The 22,613-nt window shown below is 41.2% G+C and overlaps 1 protein-coding gene across 2 annotated transcripts in view; it reads right to left on the bottom strand.

Moving 5' to 3' along the window:
* LOC115096615 (collagen alpha-1(XXVII) chain B-like) overlaps positions 1-22,613 on the bottom strand; it is a 514,116-nt gene that overhangs the window by 72,120 nt on the left and 419,383 nt on the right. For both annotated transcript variants that reach the window (XM_029611498.1, XM_029611499.1), the window contains exons 41-45: positions 20,732-20,785; positions 15,254-15,310; positions 14,978-15,031; positions 14,598-14,651; positions 13,832-13,885 (exon numbers count right to left, since the gene is read on the bottom strand). In XM_029611498.1, coding sequence (XP_029467358.1) covers positions 13,832-13,885; positions 14,598-14,651; positions 14,978-15,031; positions 15,254-15,310; positions 20,732-20,785 — 273 coding nt within the window. The remainder of the gene's footprint in view (positions 1-13,831; positions 13,886-14,597; positions 14,652-14,977; positions 15,032-15,253; positions 15,311-20,731; positions 20,786-22,613) is intronic.

The following is a 22,613-nucleotide window of genomic DNA, read 5'->3' as shown; positions in this document are numbered from 1 at the left end:
TGATGCAAGGATTAAAATCTGGTAATCACTTTTTTCCTTTTTTTTTTTTCCAACCACTTTTATTAAAGAAAAGAGACTATGAACATGAATATACAATCAAAAACATTTTTGTCCATAATATATGAAATTTGTGTCTTTAAAGGAGAAATGCAAGGATACTGCAGTAATAAGGTCATACACAAGTCTGTATATGAGAGAAAGTGAAGAGAAAACATCATAACAAATGCAAAATAGACCCCCACATTCCCTTTCCGAACCCCCTCTCCTCCTTCCCACCCCTGTGGTATTGTGCCCAGCCCAGTTAGAGAACATAAGGGAGTATATAATAATGAGTTGACAAATAGCAATAATTTCTCTCTCTAATGAGCATCCGACTGAAAGGATGCTATCTTATTGGAGGCACCTTCTTACGTTCCTTTCGAGAAAATATAGTGCCAACCCTCTTCAAATTATATAATTGAAAAAACCGAACTGGTGGATGGGGATATATAATCCATATATTTGGACCATATAGATAACATATCATCAAACCTTTTTTGAGAACATGGTCTGGCAGTGAGATATTCATGAGTGAATAATTTCATCATCCTTTGAAACCATGAATCAATATGTGGAATATGATCGCCCACCCACTCCACCAAGATTACCTTCTTTCCAATCAGACCAGCCTTTCTTATAAAATCCCATTCCCCTATGGCACCTCCAGGGGATTCCCATTTGATACAACCAAATAACCAGATATTAAGATCCTCGAGGGTGTCACGCTCCAAAATCTCTATACAACGTTTCCGCACATGCCCCCAGAAACTTTGTATAGGAGGGCAAGACCAAAAACAATGGTCATATATACCGCCACATTTATTCGCATAGTCTTATTTACTCATCTTGTTACTCTTCTACATTAATTGGCTGAAATGTAAATATTGCTCTGTTCCTTTATCTCCCCTCTTCCAGTTCCAAGTTAATTTTCCCTGTTTTTTGTAACTTTCTCACATCCTTTTCTGATTCCCTGTATTTAAAGTTCAAGGTTTTATTGAGAATATTGTTATTACGCTACGTTATGCCTTTCACACTTTGTTAATTGTAAACCGGGTTGATGTGATGCCTGTCATGAAACTCGGTATAACAAAAACAATAAATAAATAAATAAATAAATAAATAAATATATGTCCAGCTCCTTATTGCATTTAGGACAGATATCAGAAATACAAAGATGGGCTTTAAATACCCAAGATGGAGAGTAAAATAGTTGCCATAAAAATGTGTACTGTGTTTCCCTCAGCAGAATATTGTGGTGAGTTCAACTAGGTTGGAAAAACATTCTTTAAACTCAGACTATCCCAATCGAAACTCTGACCACCCCCTGCCAAAGATTATATGTTACTCGGATCTCATCTGTATCAGGAACAGAGTGCAAGGAGGCTTTAGAGAATCGTGCCACTGAGGGTCTGAGTTTCCCTTCACCATATACTAGGTCTAGCAAAGACCTGGAGGCCTGGAAAGTCTGAAATGAGTTGAAATGTTCAATTGCAAATATGCATAAAAAGTTTTGTGTGGTAGGATAAATTGTTCCTGAAGTTTCTGAAAGCTAAGGAGAAGGCCCGTTCGAGGTGAGATCATCTGAAGTATAGTGATGAGCCCTTTCTCCTTCCATCTGCGAAAAGCAGATTCTCCCATTTCCAGCATAAAGAAGCCATTGTCTACAATTACCAGAAGGGGGGTAAGTCTGTTAGGATGTTGGGTCAACTTACATAGTTGCAGCCATGCTGATCGACAAGAATTGATTAATAGGTATGCTTTTAACGCATTTGGGAGTCTAGAGTTGTCTATTTGTAATAAGCTGTTCAATGAAGGGACCTCAAATCAGTTTAGTAAATGTTCTAATGGAGCATAAAAAGCAGTCCCAAAGATCCAGTCCCTGATGTATCGCAGCATACATGCCAAATTATAAAGCTTCAGATTTGGACAATCAAGCCCCCCTTTGTCCAGGGGTTTCATGAATATTCTCATAGACAGCCTCGCTTTTTTCCCATTCCATAGAAATGTACAAATGTAATTCTCTATTACTTTATGATCACGCTTAGTGATCCAGAGTGGTGCCATTTGGAGAATATACAACCACCGAGGGATAATCATCATTTTGAGAAGCTGGATTTTCCCTATTAAAGACAGGGGCAACATTTTCCAGCATTCCAAGGACTGTGCCATATTCTGGAAAATGGGCGAGATGTTAATTGTATACAGGGTACTGAGATCAATCAGAATTTTAACCCCCAGACACCTTATCGCCCCGGTAACCCATTTCAAGGTGAAATTGCCTGGCCAATGTTGTTTAAGGTTCCCACTAACGTCAATTGCCTTCGACTTGACCTGATTGATTTGAAGGCTGGCAAAACACCTGAATCTCATCTGGAGGACTAATAGTACCTCTAACAATTCCATTGGATGGGTGAGGAATATCAGTACATCGTCCGTAAAGATTGCGGTTTTGAAGGTCGTGGGCGATGGACCAAACCCGACAATATTCGGGTCTGCATAAATTTTCCTCAGAAGAGGATTGATGGAGAGAATATACAGTAAAGGAGAGAGGGGGCACCCTTGCCTAACTCCCCATCACAGGTGGACCTCATCCGATTTGCATCCATTGGTGATAATAATGGAGATAGGATTGTGGTATAGCAGGGAGATATAATTAAGTATGTCACCCCGAAACCCGTATCGCTTCAGCACTGAAAAGATATAAGACCAGGAGATCGATTGAATGCCTTCTCTGAATCAAACCCGATGGCTAGGGCTGGTATTTGTTGATTTTGACAGATCTTCATAGGTGTAAGTAATTTTATTATGTGAACACAAGAGGTTCTCCCCTTCACAAATCCCACCTGGTTTTGAGAAATTAAAGAGGGCATATTACAGCACTAACAGGGTTATTCATCAAAATGTGTTATAGCGTTAACGCCCACAATAACACCATAACAACACTTGCGATAATAACTGTATTGCATTGCGCGAATGCAAATTTTTTAAAAGGGCAGGATCAGGGAGGGGTTTGGGCAGGATTAATGAAAATTAGGGGCATTATCAAACATTCTTAATGCCAGAAATAACTATACCTTTTTTCCTGGCGTTAAGCTGTGCGATATGCCTGAAACGGCCATAATGCAATTTGTGGTAAAGATTGCATTTTGGCCATTTCTGGGCTGTGTGTGTGTGTGTGTGTGTGTGTGTGTGTGTGGGGGGGGGGGGGGGGGGGGGGGGGGGGTTAAGAGAGAGGGAGGCCTTAACAATATTCAACTATTTATATCACTCTATAACAGTATTCAACTATTTATATCACTCTATAACAGGGTACTATCAAGCTAGGGCAAAAGAACATTGTAGAAATCTCATGTTTGTGAGACTTTCCTCACTCCAAATGATGTCAAATCTTCACTGAGGTGTACTGTGCTGCTTGTACGTCTCACTCTGCATGTCAAACTGGCCCCAAAACCCTAAACCACCATCGAAACCTCACCTTGGATTATTAGCTGGCCCTCCTATAGTGATATAAATAGTTGACTACTGTGACAGCCTTATAACAATACTCTACCTATGCGAAGTGCCTGGTGCGGTAATTCTAAAATTATCATAAACACACCCCTTTTTCTTACCATGGACATTATCCATGCAAAATTATAGCATTTTGATGAATCTAGGTGTTAGTCTGGTCGCTAACACCTTTGCAAGAATTTTTAAAATACAATTTAAAAGGGAGATCAGTCTGTAGGAAGAAGGTAGTTATTGGTCTTTTCCAGGCTTTTCAAGAACAATGATGTGGGCTTTGTTAAAGTCCTTAGGGAGGGATTGCATTATTAAAGCACTCTCATAAAATTTAGTCAAAAGTCCTACAGTTGGACTTTCAAAATTTTGTAATAATCATATGAGAAGCCATCGGGGCCTGGGGATTTCCCCACTTTACTTGAGGTGATAGCACGCAAAACTTCATAATATTGGATGGGTTTGTTCAGATATGTGAGATGGGTATCAGAGAATTGCGGTAAAGCGAGATTCGCAAAGAAGGAATCTTCCTCACGTAATCCCTCCTGTGTACCTGCCTTCGTAAGGGCCTCATAAAATAACCATAAAACTTCACAATTCCAGCCTTTGTCGATACTACTGTTCTCTGTGCAGATTTCATGCCGCTAATGACCATTTTTTGTCAAGATACTTGGACCATATTAGTAAGTGTTTTCCCGCTTTGTTCCCAAATGTAAAGAAGTTGTGCTCCGTGACTTGCAGGGATTTATGGGCCCTGGAATGGAAGAGTACATTAAGCTGTTCCAGGATAGAAAATGACCCTCTGGATCTTGAATGGTGTTATGCATGACAAACGTAGCTGTCTTATTAATAAGAATAGCTACCCCTCCTTTTTTACCTTTAGCAGATGAAAAGATACAAGAACCTACCCATTCCCTATGTAATTTTTTACTTTTCTGCTCTGTCAAATGAGTTTCCTGGAGACAAGCGATGAATGCTTTGCACCACTTTATATGTTGTAAAACTTGTTTCCATTACCATATTGGAGAGCCTAATCCTTTGACAATCCTGGTGATGAATCTGTGCATTACCCCCATAGTGAATCCAGCTTCTAAACGCACCATATCGTAACCTAGTTAAATGTAGGGTCCTCAACCTGTCTTGTTTTCTTGGGTGGTATTCTGAGACTTCTTTTTGGCCACAGATAATTGTGCCTCTATATCCAGAATATTTTTATTCATACAGTTGTTTCTGTTAAGTAGGTAGGAGATTATCTCTCCCCTAAGAACTACCTTGCTTGTCTTCCTAAAAAGTTATAGAATATTTATGTGTTGCTTGTTATGGAAGACAAAAGCCCCCCACCATTCCTGAACAAATTTTTGAAATTGGATATCATCTTTTAGATAGCAGGGAAACTTCCAAATCCTATCACCCTGCCCCCTGCTGGAAAACATTAAATCCACCCAGACTGGTGAGTGATCCAAAACTACCGAGGACCCTATAGCTGCTTGGGAGACTAGAGGAAGACCCTCCCAGGCCATTAGGTTATAGAGATGTGAATCGTGTGATCGATCGTCTTAACGATCGATTTCGGCTGGGGGGGGGAGGGAATCGGATTGTCGCGGTTTTGTTTTTTTTAAATATCATGTAAATCGGGGGAGGGCAGGAAAACCGGCACACTAAAACATCCCTAAAACCCACCCCGACCCTTTAAAATAAATTCCCCACCCTCCCGAACCCCCCCAAAATGTCTTAAATTACCTGGGGTCCAGTGGGGGGGGGTCCCGTTGTGATCTTCCACTCTCGGGCCACGGGTAGCGCCGGCGCCATTTTGGTTCCTGTCCCCCGAAGTCACGAGCGTAGGAGATCGCTCCTGGACCCCCGCTGGACCCCCAGGGACTTTTGGCCAGCTTGGGGGGGCCTCCTGACCCCCACAAGACTTGCCAAAAGTCCAGCGGGGGTCCGGGAATGACCTCCTGCACTCGAATCGTGTTGCCGTAATGAAAAATGGCGCCGGCCATATGGCCGGCGCCATTTTGCAGTACGGCAATATGGCCATATGGTATTGGGGGAATATAGATTACGGATAGTTACTTCCCATCCATTTCATTTCTGCACTATTGTTCAAATTGTAAAGTTTATTATAATTGCACCCCTGTTTCTTGTGAACCAGCATGATGGGACTACCGTCTTGAATGTTGGTATATAAAAAAAAACAAAAACTTTAATAAATAAATAAAATTTCCCCATAAGCATGACAAAACGACCCTCCAGATCTTGAATGGGGTTATGAATGACAAACGTAGCTGTCTTATTAATAAGAATAGCTACCTCTCCTTTTTCACCTTTAGTAGATGAAAAGATACAAGAACCCACCCATTCTCTATGTAATATTTTACTTTCCTGCTCTGTCAGATGTGTTTCCTGGAGACAGGCGATGTATGCTTTGCACCGCTTTAGATGTTGTAAAACCTTTTTCCATTTTATTGGAGAGCCTAATCCATTGATATTCCAGGTGATAAGTCTATGTATCTCCCCCACAGTGAATCCAGCTTCTAAATGTTCTTTACCATAACCTAGTTAAATGTAGTGTCCCCCAGCCTAATCCCACATTTCATCACTAATCCTTGAGAAAAAAAGAAATTGATGGAATTGTATGGTATATATGTTCCTCTATCCTTCCTGTAGGAACACTGAGAAAAATCACTTACATGACAAAAAAATACAGCATATCCCATTCCACTTGGAAACCATTCTTCATCATTATGGAAATAATCTACCCCCATCTTCTTCATATTACCACCTAAATCTCCCCCCTGAATACTACCAGAGAAAATATTTGGGCAGTCACAACCCCACCCTACTTCAACCCCCCTTCTCCTCCCTCCCCCCTTCCCCCCATTCCCTCCTACCTTCTCCCCAAAATCCCTAAAATGCAAGTCTCTCCCCTCAACATGGAAGGGACCAGGGTCAAGTGTAGTCATGTGGTTGGGTGCTACGCTCCCAACATCGTGAACAACAATCCACTAACAGAACCAGTTGTCAATCTCTGTGCCCTACTGTCTTGCAGGGCTCAATACCCATGTCCAGGTAAAAATCCCTATTCAAGATATAAAACATATACTTTAAATCATGAGAGCACCCACGTAGGTGGGGTAGTGAAATCTTCAACATAAACAACAAAAGAGAACTGAGGTCTGGCACAGTTCGCCACTAAGTGTGAAATCCGAAGCCGTTGGATAACAATTCTGAGAAGGTGCGTTCCCTCAATGACACAGATGTAGCAGGACCCTTATACTCTCGTTCTGAAACCCGAGGTACCCAATGATGGAACAGTCTTACCAGTTATCTGGCTCCATCTCCATGCCCTGCTGATAGTTAAATCCTTGAGACTACGCCCGTTTTTGCTCCTCCCATGTGGGAACAGAAAAAGACAAATTCAAAGTCCGGGAAGTTTCCCCATAGGAAGGAATAGGCTGGGATCCAACATTTGTAAATCCTTTAACATGAATATTGGAAGAGAGTTGAAATCCGCCATAGTATGTTGCTAGGCGCGGGATCCTGTGTCTCTGGCTCGCCTCCTGGCCCCATCATGTTGCAGTTGGGGCTGTATCCTGTACCTTTCAGACTGGAACTTGAGATGACAAATAATACATAAAACTAACTCCAAGGTGTTGTAGCGTCCATAGAGTAAGGCCGCATGGCATTTATGAAGAACCATCTGTAGCTGGCATGGGGATTATCCTCAGGTGCTTGCAGTTATGAATAAAGACAATTACCACAACAAAGTGCCGCGAAGCTCTTTTCCGAACCGATGAAAACAGTTAGTAGAAATTGGTTGCCCTCTGTTATGATCATTGTGGTAGTGCACTTACAAACTGTTGAGCTACTGCCACTGTTTCAAAGACTTTAGTTGGCCTTTGTACCACACTAAGTTTTGCTGGATAGAGCAGCAAAAATTTGATCTGCTTCTTGAAAACAGCTCCCAGGGCTGGGAAAAACCCCTGCGCATGGAAGAGATGCAGGCTGAATAGTCTTAGAAGATGCACACTATGTGCATTATAGGAAAATTCGGGCTTTTTACTGTAAGCCTGCATTACCAGATGCTTGTGAACAAAGTTTAATATTTTAGAGATAACTATTCTTGATCTTGTCTCAGTGTCTTTACATGCCCTGAGACAATGTGCCTTTTCAATCTTGAAATACTGGGAAATATCAGAAAGATTTAAAGCCTCTGGCAGCCAGGTTTCCAACATCTCTCTCAGGTTTCTATCGTCCACGGTTTCCGGTATCCCCCAAAAAACGGAAATTTGATCATCTCAAGTGATTTTCAAGATCATCTATTTTATAAGCCTGTTCCGCCAGACATTTTTCTAGGGACGCCATCTTTGTTGCTGCTGCTATTGAATCATCCTCTAGCAGAGAAATCCAACCCTCCCACTTATCTAAATGAGGACCCAAGTCATTAAGAGCACTCCATATTTCGGTAAGCTGGGCAGATATACCCGACAACTTCTCATCTAGAGCCGCTAAAATTTCAGCTTTAATTTCTGTAATGATAGCATCAGGTTGTGCTTTAATTTCAGAGGAGATGGTCAGCAGCGCCATTTTAGCTTCAGGCTCTCATGGTTTTTCCTTTTCCTTTCTGTTTCCTTTAGGAGTCATCCCTGGAGGAGATTTCTGCATGTAGTGGATGATGACAAATGAAGAATCCCGTGTAAGTAGAGCGGCGGGGACGCTCAAAGAGACCTCATAGAAATTGTCAATTATTTAAGCTGACATGTAAGCTTATAATGGCTCAAGCTTTGTTTTACTTGTAATCATCGGTCTCTATGGGCGTGTGATGCTCCTGCAATAGGTAGCTATCTCACGGCACGGTCAGTCTCTATTGGTACTCTGAAATAGAGTCTCTTGATATACTTAACTTGCGATTTTTATGTCCGTAGACGAACCAGTATTGTTAGTACAAGTGTAATCCGACGCTGTTCCGACACGGCGTGTTTCGGAGGAAACCCTCCTTCATCAGGGGCTCGGATGTCACTAATGCCGGTTTTTCACATTGTTTGTGGAAGGCAAGTTATGCGGCTGTATTTATAGCGTCTCAAATGGTTTTCCAGTGATGCTGGACTAGCATTCATGGAGCCATGCAAGACGTCTGTCAGCGAGCCATGCAAGACGGCTGACAGACGTCTTGCATGGCTCCATGAATGCTAGTCCAGCATCACTGGAAAACCATTTGAGACGCTATAAATACAGCCGCATAACTTGCCTTCCACAAACAATGTGAAAAACCGGCATTAGTGACATCCGAGCCCCTGATGAAGGAGGGTTTCCTCCGAAACACGCCGTGTCGGAACAGCGTCGGATTACACTTGTACTAACAATACTGGTTCGTCTACGGACATAAAAATCGCAAGTTAAGTATATCAAGAGACTCTATTTCAGAGTACCAATAGAGACTGACCGTGCCGTGAGATAGCTACCTATTGCAGGAGCATCACACACCCATAGAGACCGATGATTACAAGTAAAACAAAGCTTGAGCCATTATAAGCTTACATGTCAGCTTAAATAATTGACAATTTCTATGAGGTCTCTTTGAGCGTCCCCGCCGCTCTACTTACACGGGATTCTTCATTTGTTGTTGTAATCATTTATATCCCGATCAGTGGATTCTTTTATTTGTTGTGTAGTGGATGATGGACATAAGCCCTATCAGCTCAGATGGTCACCACTTTGTGATTAATGTGAAAAACTGCAGATTACAAAAGATATGGTGAGCGTGGCACCCGGAGCTCAGACAGAAATGTTCATCTTGGCTCACCGCATCACGTGACCCCCTCCACTTTTTCCATTTAAAGTTAGAGGAAACCAGGTTGTGTAAACTGCATTAGTAATCGAGACCTCTTGCAGAAATGCTTATCTAACTAAAAAAGTGTTTAATATGCCCTTAAATGTCTTGGTGGAGTCTAACTGCTGCAGTTCATGAGGGAGTGAATTCCATAGAGAGGGTGCTGCTACTGAAACGGCTCACTTTCTAGTTTCAACTAAATAAGCATGCCAAGGAGACCTCGTTGAGACAAGCAAAGGGCTCTGATCAGATTATAAATTCTTTGCATAGCATTTGCCTATGGGAATGATTTCATTAGAATCAACTTATGGACCAGCATTGCCACTTTATATTTGACTCTCCAGTGGTTTGGTAGTCAGTGGAGGTCAAATAAGACTGGCGTGATGTGTTCCGTTATCCTCTTGTTGGAGATTAAATGCACAGCAGCATTTTGTATGAGTTGCAGGGCATTAAGAGTCATTATAGGTAGTCCCATGTAAAGTAAACTACAGTAGTCAAGTGCTGGCAAATTCAACGCTTGAACCTCAATCAGCTGGTCAAAATAGTGGCTTCAGGTTCCGCAATAGTCAAAGCTTTAAAAAGCAAGATTTAAGATTTAATTATTGCCGTATCCTGCCTTAAATAAATAAAGGCAGGGTGCCCCATTCTGATCCCTTGATCAGAAGTAGTTACTTCACAAGGTTTGGGAAAATCTGAAAAACATTTAAAAAATAAGACATTATTGGACTGAGCCTAACAAGTGCAAAGCAAAGTATTAGATTAGAAAAAAAAAGACTTGCACTCACTCTGGTAGCTGTTATAGACTTTTCCTCCATGAACTTGCCCAAACCTCTTTTCAACTCCACTTTACTAATTGCCTTGATTACTTCCTCTTGCAACACATTCCACAGTTTGATTGAGCACTGAGTAAAAAAATTCTTCCTATGATTTGTTCTGCTGGTTGTTGGTGTTTCCCTGATTTTAACATTTGAAATGGTAAATAATGGTCCTTTATTTATCTTTTCCACTCCACTCAATTTTTCATGCATTGCAGCTTGCTAAGGAATTAACAGTGATTTAGGACTATAGTAAACATTTTTTTCTCATGGGTGCGAGTGCTGGGGTATGCACAATTATTAACTATGGAACTGGGGTGAATAACTGGAGGCTGAAGTGTGGGAATTTTTAGCTTCTTGGCCTTGCTTTGCATTTATATCACAGCCTGCACCTGCTCAGTGCAGTTTCCTTGCATTTTTCTATAGGGAACCAACATCACCTGAGTAAGTTCAGCTATCTGAAAAGGTATAATTAGGCTTATGCATGGTAAAATGAGACACTTAATGCATGCCAGATCACTGATCCAGAGGGGTCCAAAATGCTTCATTATATCTCTCTCTCGATATATATATATATATACTCATATTTCCCCATTTGTCATTGTTTGACCTCTTGCACAGTCTCTACTTCAGAACTCATACTTCTATAAGTCACATATTCCAAAAACTAAATTTAAAATAAAGTTTATTTTCTCTCTTTGTTGTACTACTTCCCTTGACAAAATGTTCAAAAATTTCACCATAATAATGAAAAATAAATTATTTTCCTCTGAAATCTATTTTCCCTATATTGTAGAAGGTTCTTGTTAATTAGTTCTTTGTTCTTACTGGGGGAAAAGTTTGTTTTCAAGCTCTCTGTGGGGTTCAGTGATTTATCTGCATAGTGTAAATAATTGACACGCTTTTTCTCTTGCTAGATTATTGTAAGCTTGTCCTGGCTGATCTTTCTGACTCCTTTCTTCAATCTTTTCAGTTTCTTAAAAAATAAACTCCATGGATTCTTTTTCAGTGACCTTACTATTTTCATGTTACTTGCTTCTTCACTGGCTCCCTGTTAATATGTACTGAGCAATTTTTAAGCTCCTTGTTTTAATCTACAAATGCATCCATAGTCTGCTCCATGCTATCTTTGTGCTAGTCTCTATCTCTATATTCTATCTTGTTCTCTCTGCTCTGAGCCTTGCATGATTATCTGCATCCCACATACTACATGGGTGACCTAATTTTCTGGCATTCTCTTGGCTAGCACCATTTCATTGGAATTTCCTCCAGATACCAAAAAGACTTACTCTTTGACAAACATCTGATCAGAACTGAACATTCATCTTTTCCAATAAATTTATGCTAATCCTGGACTCTTAATTACATTCTTCTTGGACCATTCTTTTTTCAAAACTATGTACCATATTAACTCTCAGTTTGTATTTCTTATTGAAAAACATTAAATAAAAGCTAGAAAAATATGTCTTGCCTCAAATATATTTACTTGAGATAGACATAACCAAGGCATATAGGTCTCTAGTGTGCAAAATTCAGATGTGTGCAAGAAATTATTCATAAGAATAAATATGAGAGAATACTACATATCTCCTTGAATGATCTTTTTTGAAGTAGGAGAACATTTACACAGCTCAAGAATTTTACAGAACTGAGGCCTAAATAAATCAAAACAAATGTACAAGTTGTCTATAGCATTAAAATGGTAGATAGGCTTGAACTATGATTGTTAGGGTTAGCATAGAGCTGGAGTAGACATGAGCATTAAAATGAGGCCTAGTCAGTGAGGTTAAGGATGGCCATCTTATTCCCCTTGCTTTGTGCCAGTATGCAAAAAAGATTTCTGGATAACATTAAGAACCCAGATATATAGGGTGGCCCATGAAAAAGTACCCTGCCTCCAATACCAGTGCATTGGAGAAAGGTTACTTTTCCATGAGCCACCTGTACTTTCCCTCAGAGGAGGAGAAATATGCCCAGCAGCTTCAAGGTCATTTGGCAAAAAGATACTTCCTCCAACATGATAAAACACACTGCATGACTAACTTAAGGAAAGTGTTGAGATGTTCTCCCACATATGTCTGAAAAGACATCTTTCCCCATTTCCTACAAGAGATAACCAGCTATTGGAACAGCTCAGCCAATCATTGATCAAAGAATTTCTACTGCTAATTGGAAAGATAAGAGATTATAGTATTTGGTAATATACTGTTTAAGAAACCGGGTTGAAAACTTTAATAAAAACAAATTGAAAATAACCTCCCCTCTGGACTGGGACACAACATAACCTGTGAAACAAAGGGCTATGATGACGTGTGTGTGAAAATACATAGTAAAGCAGCCTGAGAGAGTACATCAGCAGCAGCAGTAGTAATAGCAACCATAGGGATGTGCATTCGTTGGTCATTTGTTTCAGAGTACAAGTGTACGTTCTCCATTGTACAAGCATGGACATTTATGCACATATAAGAGATATGTGCATACTGCAAAACAAATAGCAAATGACCAACGAATGCACATCCCTACTTACTAGTGACCAGACGCTGGCATTCCTGTTTCCTTCACTTCTGGCCAAAGTGGGGAACAGCAAGCTTTGGTGAGAAATAACTCCTGTACATTTAGGTAGCTAGACATAGAAAGACATTTCTGTGTAGGTTCTAATTTTGTGCTTTGTTTATGTACCAGAGTTATAATAAATATTATAGTACTTCTGGTTGATCTCTCCTGAGTCTGTATCTTACATGGGCTTTCTGAGAGTCACATCGGTTGCTGTAACATGACAGGACCAAGTACAACAGTGAGGTGGGTAGGTTTAGTGTGAGCCAAAGATAGGCCCTTGGGCTACCTTAACGTTCAGAGGGAGAAAACTCACTACAGCAAGCAAGCAAGGAAGGAAGGAATGAAAAGAAAGGTAAAAATAAAACTAACAGGAAAAAGACAGTATATTCAGATAACATTCAATGTGGTCCAGTTCAGTCTATTGCATCTAATGCAGCATGTAGGTCCAGAATAATTAGGAAGGAGTAAGAACGGTACAAAGGAGGAGATCCCTAACTTTGTCATGCAGTTGCTGTCTCACATGCAGTACCCAGATTAAGAGAGAGATCATCAAACAAGAAGTGCCTCAGATTTTTTCACTGTGCTCCTTCTACCTTCATGTGGTATTTTTTGGTTTGAAAAGAGTGTGTTTTTTGCTCTGTTGGTGGCCTGGATTTTTTCACTGTGCTCCTTTTACCTTGATGTGGTGTTTTTTGGTTTGAACAGTGTGTGTTTTCTGCTCTGTTGGTGGCCTGGGCTCCTTGGGTTATTTATGAGCTAAGGAAATGAGGGTAGCTCTCTACTTTTACTAAAGGAGTGGAGGAGTAGCCTAGTTAGCCTATGAACCAGGGAAGTCAGGGTTCAAATCCCACTGCCGCTCCTTGTGATCTTGGGCAAGTAACTTCACCCTCCATTGCCTCAGGTACAAACTTAGGGCCTGATTCATCAAGGTATTTTTCCCATATACACAGAATGAGAGAAAAGCCTTAATGAATTAAGCAGTTAGACTGTAAGCCCGCTGGGGATAGAGAAATATCTACAGTACCTGAATAGCAGAATATAAAATAAATAAAAAAGGGATTTTTGATAAACCTTGAGATTACAAGAAACTTACCTCACCACCTTTGGCTCCCTTTAGGCCTGGCAAGCCTCGTACGCCAGGATCTCCCTATATAAAAAAATTTAGAAATCATCTGGAAATTATCCTATAGAAAGATCTCTCAAAGCACAAAGTTAAATATTTGCCGTGTCCTCAATAGCAAAGTCCATCTCAGGAAAAATAAATGGAGCCAAACTCCAAACTAAGGGCTTCATTGAGGATGAAGAAATTGGAAAGAGCTTCTATACTAAGGGTCTCAAATTCTGGTCCTTAAGGGCCAGAAACCACTTAGGTTTTCAGGATATCCATAATGAATATGCATGAGATATATTTGCATAAACACTGCCTCAACTGTAAGCAAATCAATCTCATGCATATTTATTAAGGGCATCCCGACAGCCTGTCCAGTTTGCAGCCTTTGAGGACTGGAATTTGAGACCCTTATTCTATAAAGTGTTCATAGTAAGGCAACAATGATTTTCCCCAGACAATCTTCTGAAAACACTTTTGAGAGATGAAATGGAATGCTAAGCTCTTTGGGGCAAGAAATTATTATTCTCTATAAATACTTATCACCATTTTACAGCCCCATCTAGCATTACTCAAATTTGTATTATCATTTTATTTTGGAGTTTCCAGTTCTGGTATGAGAAAAGGGGAAAAACCCCTCTTCCTCGTTCTCAGGATCATAACATAATAGCAGAAGGAATAGCCCCTTCATCCCAATACCGCAGGTGGATGGATACGATTGCTAAATTGACATAGGAAGGATTTATCTTACAATCAAACCTTGTTGTCCGACTTTTCCTCTAGCTCCTTCCAAACCGTCTTGACCCTTTAAAAAAGAAAGGATGAAATGAAACTGTCTGCTGTTATGCGTTTCCTCTAAAAGTGCTGAGGAAGGCAAGGCAGTCCCTGGAGATTCTATTGCTAAGTTCATGTATAAGAAATTACAGTGTGTATGTATGTAGTGAAGGTGTGAAATGAATATTTTCAGAAGGAATAGGTACAATCTCTATAAAGGCTGCCACAGGAACTCTTTTCTTGATGTCCCTTCTCAGATAAGCAATGAATTTAGACTTTCCACTGGGGATAAGAGAATATTGGTACAAGAGGCCATACTATTAATGCCATAAGGAAGCATTTCAATATCAGACTTACAAGATAACCAGGATCTCCCTCTTCTCCTTTTTCTCCTGGGTCACCAACAGCGCCCTACAAGAAAAAACAAATTAGGGTGGAGGTTAACTGCAAAGAGTCCAGTCCGTTTTCCACTTTAACTGTTGTCTTTTAGAATCTACAGTGAGAATCAAATATTATATTACAGTGCATCAATGTACATGAAAGCATGAGGATTAATACAAATGTCAACACAGAAATGAAAAATCATTAAGCATGGGAGAGAAGCAGGGTGATAAGTTTAGGAAAGCTTCTTACTCTGTCTCCAGGAAGTCCGGGAAGTCCCTCAGCCTTTCCATCATCCCCCTGCTCTCCCTGTAGGAATCAATATTAGTATGAATACAGCAAGGACACTATAGATGGCTATATCTCATATTTAGCCTATGGGGCAACTTTTATTTTTATGTTTAAATCTTTCTATTGAGATAAATATAACACAATACGTTTAGTAATAGCCACGAGCGGGCGCGCCCAGCCCTCCTCATACTCTATGCAAGTGCATTCCAAATCTAGAACAATAACAACTAACATTGGCTACCCAAACTGAAAGGGGTTTTTCAAACCATCAGGCAAGATAACAGAATAGGAAATACACAATTGAAAAGTCAGTAACATCCCAACCTTCCCTCCCTCCCACCCCCATCCGATCCTGGGGCAACTTTCAAACACTCCACATAGTTTGGAACTACAAGGGTAGATTTGCATGACGTATGGAGGTTAAAGCTGCCCTTGTATTTTGAGCCTGCTCCCTTGTAGGGAAAACAATATTTGTGCTTTTGAAAATGTTATGTATACATGGAGGGTCAATATTAGGGATGTGAATCGTTTTTTGACCGATTTAAAACTATCGTCCAATATATTTTAAATCGTCAAAAATCGTTAGGGCCACGATACAATACCAATTCCCCCGATTTATCGTCAAAAAATCGTAAATCGAGGGAAGGGGGAGGGCAGGAAAACCGGCACACTAAAACACCCTAAAACCCACCCCGACCCTTTAAATTAAATCCCCCACCCTCCCGAACCCCCCCCAAATGCCTTAAATTACCTGGGGGTCCAGCAGCACACTAAAACACGGCACACTAAAACCCCCTAAAACCCACCCCGACCCTTTAAATTAAATCCCCCCTCCCCCCCCAAATGCCTTAAATTACCTGGGGGTCCGTAGCCTTAAATTACCTCCGTAGTGGCGGTCCGTAGCTAAATCGGGGGAAGGGGGAGAGCAGGAAAAGCGGCACACTAAATCGTGTAGTCTTCAGCCGACGCCATTTTGCAAAATGGCCGCCGCAAAATGGCGGCGGCCATAGACCAAAAACGATTCGACGCAGGAGGTCGTTCCGACCTCCGCTGGACTTTTGGCAAGTCTTGTGGGGGTCAGGAGGCCCCCCCAAGCTGGCCAAAAGTTCCTGGGGGTCAGCGGGGGTCCGTGAGCGATTTCCTGCCGCAAATCGTTTTACGTACGGAAAATGGGCGGCAGGAGATCGACTGCAGGAGGTCGTTCAGCGAGGGTCCGGACCCCGGCTGAACGACCCTCCTGCAGTCGATCTCCTGCCGGCGCCATTTTCCGTACGGAAAACGATTCGGGGCAGGAAATCGCTCACGGACCCCCGCTGGACCCCAGGAACTTTTGGCCAGCTTGGGGGGGCCTCCTGACCCCCACAAGACTTGCCAAATGTCAGCGGGGGTCCGGAACGACCTCCTGCGTCGAATCATTTTGGTCTATGGCCGCCGCATTTTGCGGCGGCCATTTGCAAAATGGCGCCGGCTGAAGACTACACGATTTAGTGTGCCGCTTTTCCTGCTCTCCCCCTTCCCCCGATTTAGCTACGGACCGCCGCTATGAAGGTAATTTAAGGCTACGGACCCCCAGGTAATTTAAGGCATTTGGGGGGGGGGGTTCGGGAGGGTGGGGGGTTTAATTTAAAGGGTCGGGGTGGGGTTTAGGGGGTTTTAGTGTGCAGTGTTTTTTAGTGTGCCGTTGTTTTAGTGTGCCGCTGGACCCCCAGGTAATTTAAGGCATTTGGGGGGGGGGGTTCGGGAGGGTGGGGGATTTAATTTAAAGGGTCGGGGGTGGGTTTTAGGGGGTTTTAGTGTGCCGGCTCATGATTTTAACGATTTTCACGATACTTTACACACCCAAACGGCAACAATACGATTCCCTCCCCCTCCCCAGCCGAATCGATCGTTAGACGATCGAGGACACGATTCACATCTCTAGTCAATATTCAAAAGCCATTTAGATGGATAAATGAAACGTTATCTACATAAGTGGCTACCCGGCTATAATGAGAGCCGGGTGGTAGCTCGCCCGCCCCCGCCATTTCTGGGGGCGGGCGGGGAGTCATTTCTGGGTGGAACAGAGTTAGCCACATAAGTTTTGTGGCTAACTCTACTTAACCTATGCAGCTAACTCTGGTCGGGCCACAGGGCTGCCCTAAAGTTGGCCAGTTAGACGTACCTGGCTAACTTTAAGATAGCCGGGTATATTCAGCAGCGGGGTTGCACCACTGAATATTCCCTGCTAATTAGCCGGATATGTTTACCTGGCTAACTAGCCGAGCAGCACAGTGGCTGAAAAAGGAACACCATAGTCATTTTCTCCACCGACCTAAGCACACCCAAAAGAATGCCCCTTTTTATGCGGCTAAAAGTACATGCATACTTTTTATCCACTACAAGGAGAGCAATTTTTAGACATGTCTATTCATCCGTGCAAACAGCTTTGAAAATTTCCCTCACCATCTCTCCACCATAGAAAGCCTAAAGGATCTCTACTACAGTGGATTTGTTTCATTGGTCACAGGGGAACAGGCATAGTGTTATTTTGGGTTGTAGCTCCCCATATAGAAGACTAGAATGGTGGATCCCCTAGTGATGTGGTGCTCATAGCACCTACTGCAGGAATGACTTGAAGTAAAGAGGCAGTGAAACACTTTTTAACATGTCACACAAAAAGGTCATTATTCTTGTTCTCCTAAATTTTTGATCATAAGTAGCTTTATAATTACTGCCAAATATTTTATAGCATTTTTGCTTCAGTTTTATACTTTGGTTTTGCTAGACAGGAAGATGCCGCAGATGGAGAGAAGCTAGATAAAAATGCTGTATTAACAGAAAAGTACTGGACCACAGTGTTACAGACATTATGTTTAGAAACATCAATGAAGTGCTGGCACTTCAGGTCCATAGATAACATTTGCATACAAAGCGAAGATTAATTTACATGCAGAGCAAGAGCAAATTAACATATGGCCATTCAGATTGATTGTTTATAGTAAAAAGCCAATCATAACAACTGCGCAACTTAATTTAGGGGTTGACAATTGATAAGTATAACTCCTATGTAATGTTTTATTATCAGCAAAATCATTAGAGGGAGAGTTTTATACTGGTGCTTTGTGTAGCACTCTGCCTCTATTCTTCATAAGGTATACCTTATTATATAAGATTTATAGCATTTAATCAAAAAACATTTTTCTCCATAGCTGTCGGCTCTAAGTGTCTATTTCATTGAATCACTAGAGTATATAAACCAATGCCACCATTTTAGTGTGTGGACCCTTTAGTTATCCCTAGCTTGATAGACTCTAAAACATGGTACTATCTGGTGTTCACCACAATTTTCTCATTGATATACAGAAGAGAGGAGTATGGAGGTATCTTCCAGATACCAGTAAAGAAAGTAAGGAGAATGACCGAACTAACGGGATAAGTATGGAACTTTGAATTAGTACATCTATAATGGGATATTATCCCATTCACCAAATGGTGGGAGGCAGCTTAAAAACTACCCCATTCATTGGATTGAGACAAGAATATATTAACTGGAAGCTGAAAGTCACAAATTTATTAGATCTGAAGCTGTAGAATGGATTGTAAATACCAAGACTTTGTAACTTAATATTTTCATCAAATTTCTTTCTTCAGTAAAAGTTAAGTTGGAAACCATCAGTTGCTTCCAGCATTATTATTGCTGCATACCATAAACTTTAATATGTAACGAACTACTGAACAACATTCATGGCCTAGAAGGTAATCTCCCCCTCCCCCTGACAGAGAATCTTGGACTTTCAGAATGTATTAACATCAGGAGAATACTTTACCACTATAAACCCTGCTTGAGGTACATTCTTTGGGTCCAGTCAATGGTTTACATAAGTTTGAGTTTAAATTTTTTAACCAATTACAATCTGGCAAGTGTATTTTAAAAATATGGGTCCAATTTTTAAAGAATCTAGCTGGCTAAGTAGAATTTAGCTGATTAGATCAACATTTGAAAATCTAGCCCTGCTGGGTGATCAAATCTGCACAGATTAATGCTGTTTTTTTCAAACAAGAATATCAGTTACTGTGATATTACATGCAAGGCATCAGTTAAGATAAGTAAAAATTAGGGCAACATTTTTATGTGCAATAAATATTGAATATAAGAATAGATTAAAAAACTCTCTCCAGGTTTCAGTATATAATGGGATAATATAGTGCTGGTGTCTGATAATTACTTGTGGCACATTGTAGGCAAGAGGCAGTGGATTACACTTGCTCATCACACACTGTTGATACAGATCCTTGGGAATTTTTTTGTATTTTAATAATTCTTTTCACCTCTTTCTATGGTTATTGTTGAAATCTTGTGAGGTGGTCGCTTACTGTTTAAAACTACCATCTTGGAAGCCCAGATAAAATGTATTCCATGCATTAAGCAAAGGTCAAAAGAAGATCAAACGACTGTTAGCATGGTTTAATGATGAAGTAAAAGAGGCAATTAAATCCAAACAGGTATCTTTCAAAAAAATGGAAAGCAGCCCCAAATGAGGAAAATAGAGAAGACTAGAATTACTGGCAAGTTAGAAGTAAAGCAGTAAAAATGCAGGCCTAATCAAACTCTGGATGTGGTCAAGGCAACTAGCATAGCAGGGTTTAAAAGAGGTTTGGACAAGTTCCTAGAGGAAAGGTCCATGAACAATTATTAGTCAGGTAGACTTTGAAAAGCCTTAACTGGCCACTGTCAGGAACAGGATTCTGGGCTTGAAGGAATTTGTCTGACCTAGCATAAGATATTTTATGCTTTTATATTAAGCCCTATCCAGTCTCAGATTCCCCACTTTCCTCCTATCCCTGAGGTCTTTCTTTCTCCCAAGTCCCTGCTGTCATCCTCAAACTCTATCCAATCTGGAAGCCCCACTTTTCCTCTAAGCCCCATTAAATCCCAGTTCCCACTCTCTCCCTATCTCCCTCTGCTTCCCAGGTTCCATCTCTCTTCACCCCCTCCCAATACTTTGGCAGTCTCTTCTTCTAACTGGCCCTCTGTCCAGCTGATTGGAGCCCTCCTTTTTCAACCATGCACTTCAATGATCATCTGTTTGAATGTGCTGCAGTCTCTATGGAGACTTGCACAGTTCAAACAGCTAATCATTGAGCCTTGTGGGAGGAAAAGGGGAGGGGGTGTGCCTGCAGCTGAAGAACAGACCAGTTAGAAGCACAGACCACTGGTACATGGAGGGGAGAGAGATAGAGGCACAAATAGGAAGGGAGCAGAAAAGGAAAGTGGGGATTTTGGAGATACAAGTAGGGGTGGGGGGAGGGAAAGTCAGAAACAGGTAGGAGGCCCTAGAAATTATAATTGAGGAACAAACACTACCATGCCCGTATGTCTCGGTATTGCCATAGTTCTGACCACAGTGTGTGCCTGAAGACATAGAATGAGGGATAGATACATTACGTATTAACAATTACCTTTTCACCTTTTTGTCCAGGTGGTCCAATAGAACCTTGTGGTCCTACATGCCCCTGTTGAAAATACCAAGACCATTCGGTGAGTATAATACCTTCTGTGAGTGTAAAATTTTCTTGATTGCGAATGGACCTGACTCTAGAAATCCAGGTAACCAAACATTTAAAAAATGTTTGCTTTCTGTCAGCTGAAGGAGACACAGGAATAATTGAGAGAGCGCAAGTACTGACTTGTCTAGGTGAGGAAGATAAGGCAGCAATTGTTTTATCAGTAGGCAACAATTTAAAAAACGCAGATTAGTTGAAAGTCAAATGATATCTTACATTACATCATGAAGCCAATGAGGAGGCTAGTTTGTCACTGAAAAATCACTTGAATTCAGGTGAGTTACTTTCTCATCTGTGAGGTTGCACTCCCTTCAGTAATCTCTTTGGGATGGAGACTTGCTTTTTCTCCCCTTCCCAGAGTGTGAAACTCAGTCATAGCTTTCCTCTCTTTATTTATACTGAAGTCCATTATTCACAGGTCACAACTCAGTTCTCTTTCAACAAGGAGCCATGAATTAGCCATTTGCATGAGTGATATCATCCAACGATGCAGCTCTCAGTCTCTCTCCTCCCCCCACTTCCCATACTCTGGTGGTCTGCCACTTCTATCTGGGCTGCCATCCAGCTGCCGGTTACCCCTTCTTTTTCTCATGCAGTTCAATGATCAGACCTCACTGCATTGTGAGCCCCTCAGTCTTTCTTCATCGAGCTACCGCATGGACGAGTCCCAGTCTCTCAAAGTTTTTCTACCTTTTGGAACCTGGTGCCTTTTCCTGTCTTGCTGCTTTAAACATTTCCTACCATTGCCTCAGTAGCCTCTGAAACAGAACTCTTTTTTTAAAGGGCTTAAAAGGGAGGATTGAGAATTTAAGTAGCAAAAGATGTTGGGGAAGGGGAGGAGGGGCTTTTCCGAAAGGGTGGCCTCCACCTTCACCAGAGTGGAACCAAGCTGCTGGCACAGTTGTATTAAATATAAAACAATAAAGATATGAGTGAAAAAAAAGGAGATAGCGCAGCTTTAAAACTAGATGATGGGGGAAGGCCGATAGTCACTCAGAAGTGTATGGTTCGGAATGATGTATCTTTGAAGGAAACTAAGAAAATAGGGAAAATAGAGCATCCCAGTAGAGAGGTTGCAATAAATGCCAAAGGGGACCAGGTGCCTTTAAGTAAAGTGCAGAAAGATTCTAAATTACCCCTGGCAACTGATGAGCAGGTTGTTAATACAAACAAGAAACATACTTTGAAATTTTAAATTCAAATGCTAGAAGTCTAAGGATGGGAGAGTTAGAGTGTGTGGCACTGGATGAAGAGGTAGATATAACTGGCATCTCAGAGACCTAGTAGAAGGAGGATAACCAATGGGACACTGTGATACCAGGGTACAAATTATATAAAAATGAAAGGATGGATCAAATGGGCGGAGAGGTGGCACTGTATGTTCAAGAGAGCATTGAGTCAAACAGGATAAAAGTTCTGCAGGAAACAAAATGAAATTTTGAATTTTTATGGATAGAAATTCCAGGTGAAAAAGGGAATAAAATAGTAATGGGGGGTATATTACCGTCCACCTGGCCAGAATGAACTACCACACAATGAAATGCTAAAAGAAATTAGAGAAGCTAACAAAATCAGCAGCAAAGTAATAATGGGAGATTTCAATTATCCCAGTATTGACTGATGAATGTTACATCAGGACATTCTAGAGAAGTAAAGTTCCTAGACGAAATAAATGACTGCTTCATGGAGCAGCTGGTACAAGAAGAAACAAGAGGGGAAACTACTTTAGACCTAGTCCTTAGTGGAATACAGGATTTGGTGCGAGAGGTAACAGTGT

This window comes from Rhinatrema bivittatum, chromosome 8, assembly GCF_901001135.1.
Source record: "Rhinatrema bivittatum chromosome 8, aRhiBiv1.1, whole genome shotgun sequence".
NCBI classification, from domain to species: Eukaryota; Metazoa; Chordata; class Amphibia; order Gymnophiona; family Rhinatrematidae; genus Rhinatrema; species Rhinatrema bivittatum.
The sequence above is the reverse complement of the archived record's forward strand: the minus strand, read 5'-3'. Positions and strand labels throughout refer to the sequence as shown.